The 13495-nt window shown below is 38.6% G+C and overlaps 2 protein-coding genes and 1 non-coding gene across 3 annotated transcripts; 2 read left to right on the top strand and 1 right to left on the bottom strand.

The window, feature by feature from the left end:
• Positions 1-1697: 1697 nt before the first annotated feature.
• Positions 1698-1804, bottom strand: LOC145110266 (small nucleolar RNA R71). The gene has a single exon (XR_013709648.1). It is a non-coding gene; the product is annotated as a small nucleolar RNA R71 (small nucleolar RNA).
• Positions 1805-2872: 1068 nt separating this feature from the next.
• LOC145104188 (uncharacterized) lies at positions 2873-3964 on the top strand. The gene is made up of 2 exons (XM_079041467.1): positions 2873-3038; positions 3144-3964. The coding sequence occupies exons 1-2, from the start codon at positions 2873-2875 to the stop codon at positions 3962-3964; spliced, it is 987 nt and encodes a 328-aa protein (XP_078897593.1).
• A 5710-nt stretch (positions 3965-9674) lies between these two features.
• On the top strand, positions 9675-10112 carry LOC145104187 (uncharacterized). Its single transcript, XM_079041466.1, has one exon. The coding sequence runs from the start codon at positions 9675-9677 to the stop codon at positions 10110-10112; it is 438 nt and encodes a 145-aa protein (XP_078897592.1).
• The last annotated feature ends 3383 nt before the right edge of the window (positions 10113-13495 follow it).

Genomic DNA, 13495 nt, shown 5'->3' with positions numbered 1-13495 from the left:
AGTTTGTTCGTAAATTTTATCATGATTTTTAGTGATCTCTAACAGAGGTGAAAATGTTCATAATCACAGACTGGTCCGGGTTTGCCTCTGAAATGATAGGCAGTTTTGTAAAAATCACCATAAATTGTAGAAAAATCATATGGAGATGTGCAAGTAGCCATTTTAAAGCTAAGAGTTTGAACTACTTGCACCTGGAACAGTTTTGAAAACTAAAATATTTAAGTTGACCAAAACAGTCCGTGATCGAAGTTCATCTTTTCTGATGTAATCTGATAGAAAAAGTTTAATTGTGTTCTTGATGATTTTACTTGTATTCCCCCCTTAAAACCTAAGAAAAACATGTAAATGTAGGGGTATGAACTCACCCTATGTGGTTTCAGTAGATGAAAGTAAGAGAGAGGAAGTGTTCAACCCAAGAACACTAAGAAGATGTCTTGATGATTCGAGAATCTAACACCGAATAAGATGGAATTTGTGTAAGATATCAATGATTTGAGTAGAATGGAGTGTAATAATTATATGAATGATGAAGATACTTACTAATTGAAGAAAGAAATCCCTGGAGAAAGCCTTGAAGTTCTTGAAGTTGAGAGAAAAGATGAGAGAATTTTGGAGAGTGTTCTTTGGTTGCTAAGTGTAGAATGAAAGAAGTTAATGAGAATGAGGAGATATGACCAATTCTCCAGCTCTTAGAACGTGGGAAGAGCTGGAGATTGGGTGTAAAGGTCCACCAAGGTGACAAGGGGTAGTGGGAAAGAGTGGCTGATCATAGAGTGAGGTGGTGGTGGTTTGCTTTTGTCATAAAATAAGGAAAAACAAATATTCCCTCAATAATTAGTTCAACCACCAATTATTTTAATATATTTTTATAAAAACCCTGGAGATTTATATATTTTGGGGCCTTAGTTTATAAAATAAAGTTTTGGGTGAAAATCCCACGTTAAAATAATGAAAAACGGAGTTAAAACAAAGTCGTAGTTGAAAAACCGGTAAAAAGGGGCCGTCTGCGAGACCTCTCGGATGGGGGCCGAGACTTCGGATTCGGACAAGGACTTCGGCCTGAGAGCTTCGGATCCTGCGAGCTTCGGATCCTGATCCCTTCGGATGAGAGGCTTCGGTCATGAAGTTTCCGTTTTGGGTCCTTAAGGCTATTTTACCCGTTTTTACCCCGTTTCAAGTGGTTTTTGACCCGGTTAAGGGTCGGGATGACCCAATGATTCCAAAAAGTTATGGGAACTTTTGAGAGAGATTTGGGAGAGATTTGGGAGAGATTTCAAATAGAAAGAGATAGAGTGAAAACGATTTAGAGAGGTTTCGTTTGTGATTAATTTGAGTGTCCGGCTTCATAACGCAAGGTTCGTAAACCCCCTTTAAGCCATGATTTATTGTCCTACACAATCCCGATGATTGTGCAATAGTGTTTTATCACTTTGGTTCGTTGTTTAGCACTGTTAAGGCTAAGGAAAATCAAACACATGAACTTTCCAAATGATGATTTCTCATTAAAATAGCGAATTGTATAGTGATTACATAACGTAAACCCTAACATACAAGGGTTATTGGAGTTGACCGGTTTGACTTGTTGACTTTGTTTGACTTTGACTTGACCGAAATTTGACGGTTGTCACACCATCACCACTTGGGCCAAGATGCGTGAAGAATTTATTGATCAATTTTTCCCTCCATCAAAGATAGAAAAATTGAAGAAAGCCATAGCAAACTTTGAGCAACAAGCTGGCGAATCACTTTATGAGGCGTGGGAGAGATACAAGGGCTTATTAAGGAACTGCCCACATCATGATCTAAACAGCCAACAAGAAGTCTCCATTTTCTATGATGGAGTGAACGTGACAACTAGGCAGCTCCTTGATTCGCAAGGACCACTCACAAAGAAGCCACCCCCGGTGATAAAGAAACTAATTGAAGAATTCTCTAAGCACTTTAGAGAATATCATAACCCAATGAATGACTTAACTCAAGGGGCAGTGAATTCTATTACCGATGACATGGTAGCAATGATGGCAAAATTGGAAAGCATGGATCGAAGAATGACTAAGATGGACCAATCCATCCATGTCATTAGATTGGGATGTGAAAATTGTAGAGGGCCTCACCGTACTAAAGATTGTGACCTTGACGAGAACGGGAACCGGAAAGTACAAGTGTGCTATTCAAGTGGTGATAAGTATGATGATAATTGGCGAAAACCGAAGAAAGAATGGCTACCATATGATGAGTACAAGAAGGCAAAGGAGGAAAAGTATAAGCAAAAAGAAAGAGGTTTTTATCAAAGAGAGGAACCGGTGCAAGAAAATAAATCAGACTTGGAAGATATGCTTACAAGATTCGTAGCCGCGTCCGAGAAAAGGCATAACGATACCGATGCTGCAATAAAAGATCAACAAAACATGTTGAGAGAACACCAAATTATGATGAAGTATCAACAAGCTCTGCTTAGAAATCAACAAGCATCCATTCTCAACATAGAAAAGCAGCTGGGTCAACTTGCATAACAAGTGAACGAGAGACAACCGGGTGGACTTCCTGACAATAACGAAAGCAATCCGAAAGGCGCACATATCAACATAGTAACAACTAGGAGTGGGAAGATCATAACTCCTCTGGCCCCTATTCAGAAAGAAGATCCTAAGTTGGTGCAAGAGGAAGAAGCAGAAGCTGAAGAATCACAAATTCCCGAACCGACTCGCCGAGTCCCAGATATGGACTCGACTAGTCCCCCACATAAACAGAAAACCAAACCTCATGTTAAGCCATATCAGCCTCCACTGCCATTTCTAGCTCGAGCCAGACAAGAAAAGCAAGATATTGATTACCAAAAGTCCTGGAACACATAAAGGCCCTTCAAATTAATATGCCATTCATCGAGGCGGTTGCACAAATGCCTAAATACGCCAAATTTCTAAAGGAGCTTCTAACTAATAGAAAGAAGATGGAAGAAGGGAAGAAAGTGGTCTTAAATGAAAATTGTTCAACTGCCATGTTGAACAAATTACCTAAGAAGAAGGGTGATCCGGGAAGTTTGACATAGCCTTGTCAATTCGGAAATCTAGCAACCATTCATGCACTAGCTGATTCGGGGGTAAGTGTAAATCTCATGCCATATTCATTCTTCAAGAAATTAGATCTTCCGGAGCCAAGGCCAATTCGAATGGCAATTCACTTAGCAAATAAAACAGTCACATTTTCAAGGGGAATATGCGAAGATCTATTGGTAAAAGTTGATAAGTTTGTGTTCCCCGCGGACTTCATAGTACTAGACATGGAAGCAGATCCTCAAGTCCCGATCATACTTGGAAGACCTTTCCTCAATACCTCGAGTGCTATAGTAGACATGCGAGATTCTAAACTTACCCTTCGGGTGGGAGACGAATCAGTAACATTTGGAGTTGATCAAGCCATGAAGCATGCAAGGTTTAGTGATGACACGACATTTTCGGTTGATATGTTGGAAGAATTAATGGAAGAATGGAAAGAAGACAAGCCAAACAATTTTACCACTGCCTTCGAAGATGATTTTGATGCTGAAAGAGATATAAAGGAGATAGAGATACTGCTCGAAGAAGCTGAATACGATGAACTAATCAGAAATGCAGAAGACTCGACTCGCCGAGTAGCATCCATCGACTCGACGAGTCTGTCCGAGAAATCGCGATCAGACGGGGATTTTGCCTTGGACTCGACGAGTCACCTCTCTGGACTCGACGTGTTCGGTGTACAAAACACGAGATCGGACCTGAAAACTTTACCTGATCATTTGGAGTATGCATTTCTTGAAGAAGGTGAACAAAAACCTGTTATTATAGCTTCTGACCTCACCAAATCTGAAAAAGAAGAGTTAGTCCATGTCTTAAAAAAGAGAAATATTGCCATTGCATGGAACATCACTGATATCAAGGGGATAAGCCCTGCTTATTTCTCTCACAAGATCAACCTGGAAGAATGAGCAAAGCCGGTAGTGCAACATCAAAGGCGGTTGAACCCAAACATGCAAGAATTGGTCAAGAAGGAGGTGGTCAAGCTTTTAGATGCGGGGATCATATATTCTATTTCCGATAGTCCATGGGTTAGTCCCGTTCAAGTGGTACCCAAGAAAGGAGGGATGACGGTAGTGACAAACGAGAAGAACGAGCTCATTCCAACTCGAACGGTAACCGGTTGGCGAGTGTGCATCGATTATCGAAAGCTAAACGATGGCACTCGTAAAGACCATTTTCCCCTTCCTTTTATTGACCAAATGCTTGAAAAATTATCTGGCCATAGTTATTACTGTTTTTTAGACGGATTTTCGGGTTACTTCTAAATACCCATAGACCCAATTGACCAAGAAAATACTACTTTCACTTGCCCAAGTGGGACTTTTTCCTATCGCCGCATCCCTTTTGGGATATGCAATGCGCCCGCGACCTTTCAAAGGTGCATGGCTATAACAACCCGAAATTTTTTGCCTTGTAAGTCCAGACATTCAATTCAACCGAGTGTCAGACCCGTTTCTGCTATCTTTTAGCATTATTTAGAGTCTGTTTAAGGGTTCTAATCTCAGTACAATCAAGCTATGGGTTTAGGTATGTGTCAGCTAAAGTTCTTCGCGTTGCAATCGAGCCGAACACTCCATCCAAGGGAGTGTACGGCCGTACACATGGGTGTACGGCCGTACACCCATGATGGCCGTGAACTCTCCCCCATATGAAGAGTATCCCTTCATTTCTAGTCATTCCTCTCACTTCCAAGGCTAGAAATCGGATTCTCTCTCAACTATCATCGAGTTCTTCATCCTAGATCATCAAAAACGTAAGTGTTTCTTCCATCATTGAGTTGTTATCCTTCTTAATCATGTATCACCCTTTGATTTCATCCATGAAAACATCTTTTTGTGTTATATCTTCAAACATTCATCCATTTCACCAAGAACACCAAGAACACACACTTGTTCTTGGTGGTCGTGAACCCTCTTTTGAACCTCCAAATCGTAAGTATCATTTCCATATGCTTAGTATACGTTAGATACTCGTGTTTAACAACTTAGAATCGACCATTTAGCTGGAACAAAAGGAGTTTACGGCCGTACACCCTTGCATGGCCGTACACCCCTCAAAACACCCCAAAAGGCCCTCCAAAATGAGAACCTAGTTCATATTCTTGATGAGCAATAGACCCACAAGTTTCCCCATTGTTCAAACACCCTCTTATGCATGTTTTACCATGAGTGTACGGCCGTACACTCCATGGCCGTACACTCCATGGCCGTACACTCCATGGTTAGGCCGTATACACCCCTTTAATGAATCACATGTGATTCTAACACTTAGTCCAAGTGTTTCCTAGTCCCTAAGGGTGTTTCCTTGCATGTTAGTTGCTTTTAAACACTAAATTTATGCCAATATATGCCATTATATGTCATTTAGGACTCGTTTGTGTCTCGGGACTTCATTCGTGGAACTTCTCATCCTTACACGAATCTGCAATTGAATCACCCACATAAGGTGAGTTCATACCCCTATAATCAATATTTTAAACTGTTTTAAATGCTTTTAAGGGGGGGAATACAAGTTGAACACAATGATAATTGTGTAAATGTTTTGTTATAAACATCATTTCAACAGATTGCTTATGTATTTATAAGTGATCAAAACATTTAAAAAACTCATTTTAAGTTATGTTACTTTATAGTTTATAAAACTCTGTTTTTAAAGTACAATCATAACGTAGTAGATAAATGAGTCTTTTCTTCAAGTCAATAACAGTTCAAAGTAAAGATACTAGTAAACTATAATAGGTATAGTTTAGGGGTTTAGTTCACACTAGAACATAGAGAACATACTATAAAGAGAAACAGGGAGGTAGATACAATACACTAGAACATAGAGAACATACTATAAAGAGAAACAGGGAGGTAGATACAATACACTAGAACATAGAGAACATACTATAAAGAGAAACAGGGAGGAAGATACAATACATGATAACAGAGAGAACATACTATATACTATAATAGAAGAACAAATCATGATTAACATAATTATACTAATGATTCCCAGAAACCTAGGAAGGGAACGCATCACTAACTCATTGTTCTAAAAAAAGGTGATAATAAAAGTGGTATAATGGATATATATATGGTGCATCTACAATATTCCATGATTTATATATATGGGGTACATCTATAAAGTACCGGAGTTATATATGGGGTACATCTACAAAGTACCGGATTTATTTATAAAGGGGTACATCTACAAAGTACCGGATATTAACAATTAAAACTCATAAATATATACAAAACTCACAACAGTATCGTTAAAAGCGTTAATAGTATAGGATTCATTACTCCTAGTAATTTTCTAAACAATAGAACAACGTTGCATAACATACTAGTAACATGAACAAGTACTTCAGTATGTCAATTTAAAAGACAACTGTATACTTTCATTTTTCCCATTACTTTCATATTGTGATATTCTCACTTAAAAGGAAATGCAAACTATTTTCGAGTTAAGATAGTTATAAACAAGGGAAAACTTACATCATTACAAGCGACAAACAGAACAGTTGAGTCTAGTACATTCAGTAGGAAGGGGCCTATAATGCTAACTTTATGATTCCTTAGCTTATACATCAGGGATATATATTAATAGGATCCGACATGTAGTAGGATGTGTGCTTTACGCTTCATTTCCTGTTCCTTGTTTGGTTGTGGGCTTAGAGCAGGTTCACCCAGCCTACTATCTATCCAATCTTAGCTATATATATATATATATATATATATATATATATATATATATATATATATATATATATATATATATATATTCCGTATACCCCAAGAAATCATAAGGAGTACTAGGTATGGGCCAGGTCATAGTATACTAATTCAATACACCGTTTTCTAGTACAAAACATACTTTTCAAATAGAACATTTGGTAGACAAAACTAGAAACTTACTAGTAAAGGTTTAATCCATTTATTTAAACCAGTATAACTTAAAGGACCTTAGGTGGTTAATTCTATAATACCTTAGTTTATACATCAGGGTTATATATAATTAATACCTGATAGGTAGTTTGATGTGTGCTTTCCGCCTTACTTCCTGTTCCTTGTTTGGTTGTGGGCTTAGCGCAAATTCGCACAACTAACTATCTGTTCGATATTAGATTATATATAGCTAGTATAAACTAAGTGATTATAGAAGGAACTATTGTGGTTACCATTTTTACTAAAAGAAATAAGGGTTTTCTTAAAGAATCTTTTCATCAAATATAAAGGAACTATTACAGTTAACTCCGTGAGTACCAAGTGAATATGCCAGGGTTATATACAACGATGATCTAACAAACAATGAGATGTGTGCCTTCCGCCTCATTCCATGTTCCTTGTTTGGTTGTGGGCTTAGGGCAGATACACACAATCGATTGTTTGTTTGCTCTGGGTTTTATATAACTTGTATCCATTTAGTACTCATAGAAAGGATTGTAGAGTCATTTTTACTTATCTTTCATCAAAGCAGGAAATATAGGATTTTCTGGAGGAACATGCGAACTTTTCTAAACAAAACTTACAACTTACTTACATCACTAAAATCTTATGAACTCACCAGCTTAAATGCTGATCTACTCTTTCAAAATAACTTGTATTCTCAGGAGACCAGTAGACAGGTATGCGCACTGGGATTCAGAAGATGGAGCATAATAGCTTCATGTCTTGTTTTGTTATTTGCTTTGTAGTCTATGTTATGTGAACCACATACTTTGTAAACACTTTCTTTCTAATGAAATGGTTGTTTATTACTTTGATTACTATGATGCATGTCTTGTGATACTAAACATGACGTCCTCCGCCCCCGAACGTTTCCACCGTTCCGGTTTTGGGGTATGACAATGACGGCGATATTCCACCACATGGTGGAAAATTTTATGGAAGTATTTATGGATGATTTTTCTGTTTTTGGATCTTCCTTTCATGATTGTCTGCTAACCTTGACTTGATGCTTGCTAGGTGTGAATAGACCAATTTAGTTCTTAATTGGGAAAAATGTCACTTTATGGTTAAAGAGGGTATAGTCTTAGGTCACAAGGTATCCAAGGCGGGGATTGAGGTGGATCGGGCAAAAATTGATACAATTGCTAAATTACCCCCACCAACCAATGTGAAGGGCATTAGGAGTTTTCTAGGACATGCGGGTTTTTACCGCCGTTTTATAAAAGATGTTTCTAAAATAACTAGATCTCTAACTCGATTACTTTTAAAAGATGCACCTTTTAATTTTTCTAAAGAGTGTCTAGCTGCATTTGAGATTTTGAAGTAAAAATTAACTAACGCCCCTATCATTATTGCCCCGAATTCGAACTTGGCCTTTGAAATAATGTGTGATGCAAGCGACTTTGCATTAGGAGTTGTACTTGGCCAAAGGGTTGACAAGCACTTTCGACCCATCTATTATGCAAGCAAGACTTTAAATCCGGCCCAAGAAAACTACACCACAACCGAAAAGAATTACTAGCCGTGGTGTATGCCTTTGACAAATTTTGCCCTAATCTTATTTTATCTAAAACTGCCGTTTTTACTGACCACTCTGCTATAAAGTACTTGTTTGCCAAGCAGGATGCAAAGCCAAGATTGATCCGGTGGGTGCTTTTATTACAAGAATTCGACATCGAGATCAAGGATAAAAAGGGGATGGAGAATGTAGCTGCTGACCACCTATCTAGACTAGAAAATCCAGCAAGGGAAGAGATAGATAATATGGGTATTGAAGATAGCTTTCCGGAAGAATACTTGATGGTGGTCGTGGATGAAGAACCATGGTATGCAGACATTGCAAATTACTTGGCTGACAATTACCTCCCAAAAGGCCTTACTCATCAACAAAAGAAGAAGCTCTTTTCAGAAATTAAATATTATTTCTGGGATGAGCCATATCTTTTTAGGAGCTGCGCGGACGGAATTATAAGAAGATGTGTTTTTGGCAAGGAAAGCCGGGACATATTAGAGTATTGCCACAATGGACCAGCAGGAGGACATCATGGGGTACAATACACTGCTAAAAAAGTGTTTGATGCTGGTTTTTATTGGCCTACTATTTTCAAAGATGTTGTTATTTACGTAAGGGAATGTGATGCTTGTCAAAGAACGGGTAATATATCGGCAAGCAAGGAAATGCCCCAAATGAGTATTCAAGTTTGTGAAATCTTTGATGTGTGGGGTATAGATTTCATGGGACCATTTCCTTCATCCAAAGGCAACAAATACATACTAGTGGCGGTGGATTATGTGTCAAAGTGGGGGGAAGCACAAGCCTTACCAACTAATGATGCAAGAGTTGTGGTTAAATTCTTGAAGAAATTATTCTCAAGATTTGGAGTGCCTAAGGCGTTATATAGTGATAGGGGAACCCACTTTGCTAATGATCAACTAGTAAAAGTGTTGCACAAATATGGGGTACGCCATAGATTCTCAACACCTTACCATCCACAATCAAATGGGCAAACCGAAATTACAAATACGGCACTAAAAAAGAATATTAGAGAAATCGGTGGGGCATAATAGAAAAGATTGGGCGGACAAATTAGATGATGCACTTTGGGCATTTAGGACTGCGTTCAAAACACCCATTGGAACCACACCTTATAGGCTAGTGTGTGGTAAAAAATGTCATTTACCCATGGAGCTTGAACACAAAGCCTATTGGCCTTTGAAAACATGCAATCTTGAGCCACATGAGTTACGTGCCAATCGACTTTTGCAAATGAATGCATTGGAAGAATTGAGGAACGAGTCTTATACTAACTCATTAATTTATAAGGACAAGACCAAAAGATGGCATGATGCAAGGTTGAAGGGAAATAAAGAATTTGAGGAAGGGAAAAAAGTTCTCTTATATAATTCAAGGCTTAAGCTCTTTCCGGGAAAATTACGCACTTGTTGGACCGGGTCTTTTACAGTAAAGCATGTTTATCCTTATGGAGCGGTTGAGTTATGGAGTAAAGATGGCTCGAGCTTTAAAGTTAATGGGCATTGGGTTAAGAGATACGAAGAAGGAATGCCACAAGACGAAAGACTTGAAGAAGGGTTGGACTTGGAAGAAACCGCTGAAACGTAGAGCGGGAAGGAGTCCAGATAAAGACTCCTCAAAAAGAAGCGCTAGACGGGAGGCAACCCGTCTCTAGAGTTTGCTTTCTTTTTCCTTTCTTTTTCATTTTATTTTTCGTTTTTGTTTCGTGTGGGTTTCTTAGTTTTTTTTCTATCCAAATCTTCCTGTTTGTCTACAAATGATTGCTTGAGGACAAGCAAGGCCTGAGTGTGGGGTGTGGTGAATTTATTTCAAGAAAGTAAAATTTTTGAATTTTTTTTAACGACTCGACGAGTTCATGCATAAATGTTGAAGATAAATTCGTGACACGACTTGTCGGGTCGATACACTGACTCGCCGTGTCGTTTATTTTTACCAAAAAAATATATTTTTACAATCTGTAAATTAGGGTTTTTTAACCCTAAAAGTTAAACACAAAACACATTTCACAGCCGACACGCCTCACTCGCTGTGCCATCCTCTCTAAAGCATTCATCTTCATCTCTTCAAATTCTTCCAAATTCTTCATACAAGGTAACATATTTTGCTCTTAATTTTGTTAAAGGTTCAACCTTTAGAGGTTTCATGATCTTAATTTGTGGGAAAACCCGGTTTTAAAAAAAGATATAATTTTTAGGGTTCTAATTTTGACATATTTAAAGTGTTTTTGTTGAAAATGGTTGTGAATTCGTAGTTAGAATACCTTCCTAGACAAACCCTTGGACTGAATTTAGAGATTGCATGACCAAATATAGTTCGAATCACAGAAGGACACGAGCAGTTCATCAGACACGCCGAGTCAGTTCATGGACTTGACGTGTCAGTCCCTGATGCACGCCATATTTTATTCTAACATTTATGTGGTGTTTTGGTGTTGTTTTATCTTGTTTTATGATTACAGAAAATGTTTTCCAGAAGGGGCCAAAGCTCAAGGAGTAACCAAGGGGACCATCATTGGTTAACTTTTCCTAGAATCGAATCAAAGTCCACTATGAACCGATGGAGAAAGAAGTTGGAGGAAGTTAAAAAGAAGGAAATTTATGTGTCTAGCGCAATTAACTGGGAGTGGCTGGGACAAGTTCGATTGGAAGAGGAAGTGACTCCTTATTTGGTCAAGATGTTTGTGCATAATGGGGTAACTATCACATGCGATGGGTGGAACCGGTTGTTCCGTATTCAAGAGCCGGTGTACCAAGAGTTGTGTTGGGAATTTTTCTCAACTATTACTTTCCGTGGAGGAAATGATTACCACAATCCGGGTGTCCTCACGTTTTTCCTTGGCGGGGAATACCGCCAATGCAGCATGGCCGAGCTTGCATGGAGATTGGGATTCTATAACCAACATTTGGTCAATACTGAAGGTTTTGTTACCTTCTTGGAGCATTGTCACAAAGAGTTTCCGGAGGGTGTCGTGGGTTCCACATGGTGGAACACAATTGCAAATAAAGTCTATATCCCCAAATCGGCTCAGGAAGGGAGCATCCGTTCACCAATCCACCGTCTTATACACCGCCTTATTGCTTGCACAATCAACATGCGCAAGGACGATGACAAGGTTCCAAACCGTGATGTATTTTACTTATGGAGCATCATTACACCCAACACCTTCTGCAACCTCCCATATTGTATGGCTGAATACTTAAGTGGGGGAGTGGTCAAGGATAGAAAAACCTCCAAGATTAATGGCGGGATGTTCGTGACCCGCTTGGCGAGATCTTTTGGGTTGATGGAAAGCGGGGCTTGGAATTTGTTGACTTTGGTCCCGACTCCTCCTTTTAATGTTATTCTTTTTAGGAGGGCAAGGATTATAGAAGATTTTGGTGGTGGGGTTTTTGCAATCCCACATGATGATGAGGTTATAGCACCCGAGGAGCCGGGTAGGAGGGTAAGGAGACGACAAGAAGAAGCCCATGATGACCCACCGGTGATTCCGGTCGATGATGAAGTACCAATGGATTGGTACAATGTGGAGATGAGACACTTTCAAGATGATTTGGCAAGGGGTGTGAATTTTGGCAACCAATCTTATATTCAAATGTTTAATCATTTCAACATTCAACATGTGGATGGGGGTAATTATCCGCATGTGCGCACATGAGAGGAAAGGATTAATGCAAGAGGAAGTGGAGCACGCGGAAGTGGAGCAATAGGAAATGATGGTGGAGATGATGATGAGGAAGATGAAGATTAGATTATCCTTTTATTTTTTATTTGGTTGTGCTGAAACAATTTTTATTTTGTTTTGTTATTTTGTTTGGTTGTTTTTGGACAAGTAGTTTTTAGGATTGTTTTTTTAGTTTGATTTCCGTTTTTTTTACTTGTGTGTTGTTCTTTTCAGAATTTGAATGAGGGTTTGCATGCAAGGGTCTAGAGAGTGATAGAATAGTGGAAGAATCAAGTCTAGGCGAGGGAGAATGAAGTTTTGAGTCCGAATATCGAGTATGGTTATGAAGAGGGTTAAAGAGTGACTAAACACTGAAGAAAAATAAGCATGAATGTCATTTCGAAGTTACTTCATCACACCAAAATCGGATTAAAAGCAGAGTTCAATTTTTTTTCCACACAACGATGTACTCGCCGAGTGCATATAATGACTCGACGAGTCACATTGCAATTCCACGATTTCTGCCAGTTTCGCGTTACAACTCGGAGAGTCGCCTTACAAACTCGACGAGTTAATCTTTATTTCACCTCTCAAGCTTATGATTTGATGATATTTTACACGGAAATTGGCTGCATTTTTGGAAGATCATTTTCTGAAGATTTCCGAGAGTCTTTCCTGCATTAATTAGAGCTGTCAACCACACGGGATTTTGACACCCAAGGCATGGATGAGTTGTTCCTATGCCTAAAGTCAATTGAAGATGGAGCTTAACGAGAAGAATATCAACCTCGCAACTACTATCCCAGGGGAGACTGTTCCAATTTCTTCTTTACTTTTATGTTTTCTTTATCATGCATAACATGCAATGGGGACATTGCATGAATTAAGTATGGGGTAGGGGGTTGGTTATATGAGTTACATTAGTCAAATTAGAATCCTAGGCTAAAATTTAAAAAAAAAATTTACAAAGTTTTGCATATAAATTGCTAGGACTTAATTTAGAAAATTTTGGTAAAAAAAAGCAATTAGGAATCATGCTAATATTATGTTTGATGATTCTATGAGGACCCAAATGTTTAGTTGAGCCTATATACGTTATAGTGCATTTGTGGCCCCCTTTATTGTAGTGAAATCATGGGACAAAAACACAACCTCGCTTAGTTTGAGGGACGCAACAAGTTTAGCATCGTGTACCAGAAATGTATCCAGGAAAACTTAATATCTTAACCAATAAAGGATGAAGTTAAGCTCCCTGCTTAAGCATGTAGGTATTGAGTGAAAAAAAGTGAGTTACATGTAAAAAGAAAGA

Source organism: Lactuca virosa, chromosome 4, assembly GCF_052849685.1.
Source record: "Lactuca virosa cultivar CGN04683 chromosome 4, Lactuca_virosa_CGN04683_v6, whole genome shotgun sequence".
In the NCBI taxonomy this organism is placed as follows: Eukaryota; Viridiplantae; Streptophyta; class Magnoliopsida; order Asterales; family Asteraceae; genus Lactuca; species Lactuca virosa.
This window is presented reverse-complemented; position numbering and strand designations above follow the sequence as displayed.

Excerpts from the sequence above, each read along its gene's own strand:
- LOC145104188 (XM_079041467.1), top strand. The coding sequence starts at position 2,873 with ATGCCATTCATCGAGGCGGTTGCACAAATGCCTAAATACGCCAAATTT. Across the intron at positions 3,039-3,143 it reads GAAGAAGGGTGATCCGGGAA|ATCTTCCGGAGCCAAGGCCA; the intron begins GTTTGACATAGC and ends TCAAGAAATTAG.
- LOC145104187 (XM_079041466.1), top strand. The coding sequence starts at position 9,675 with ATGGAGCTTGAACACAAAGCCTATTGGCCTTTGAAAACATGCAATCTT.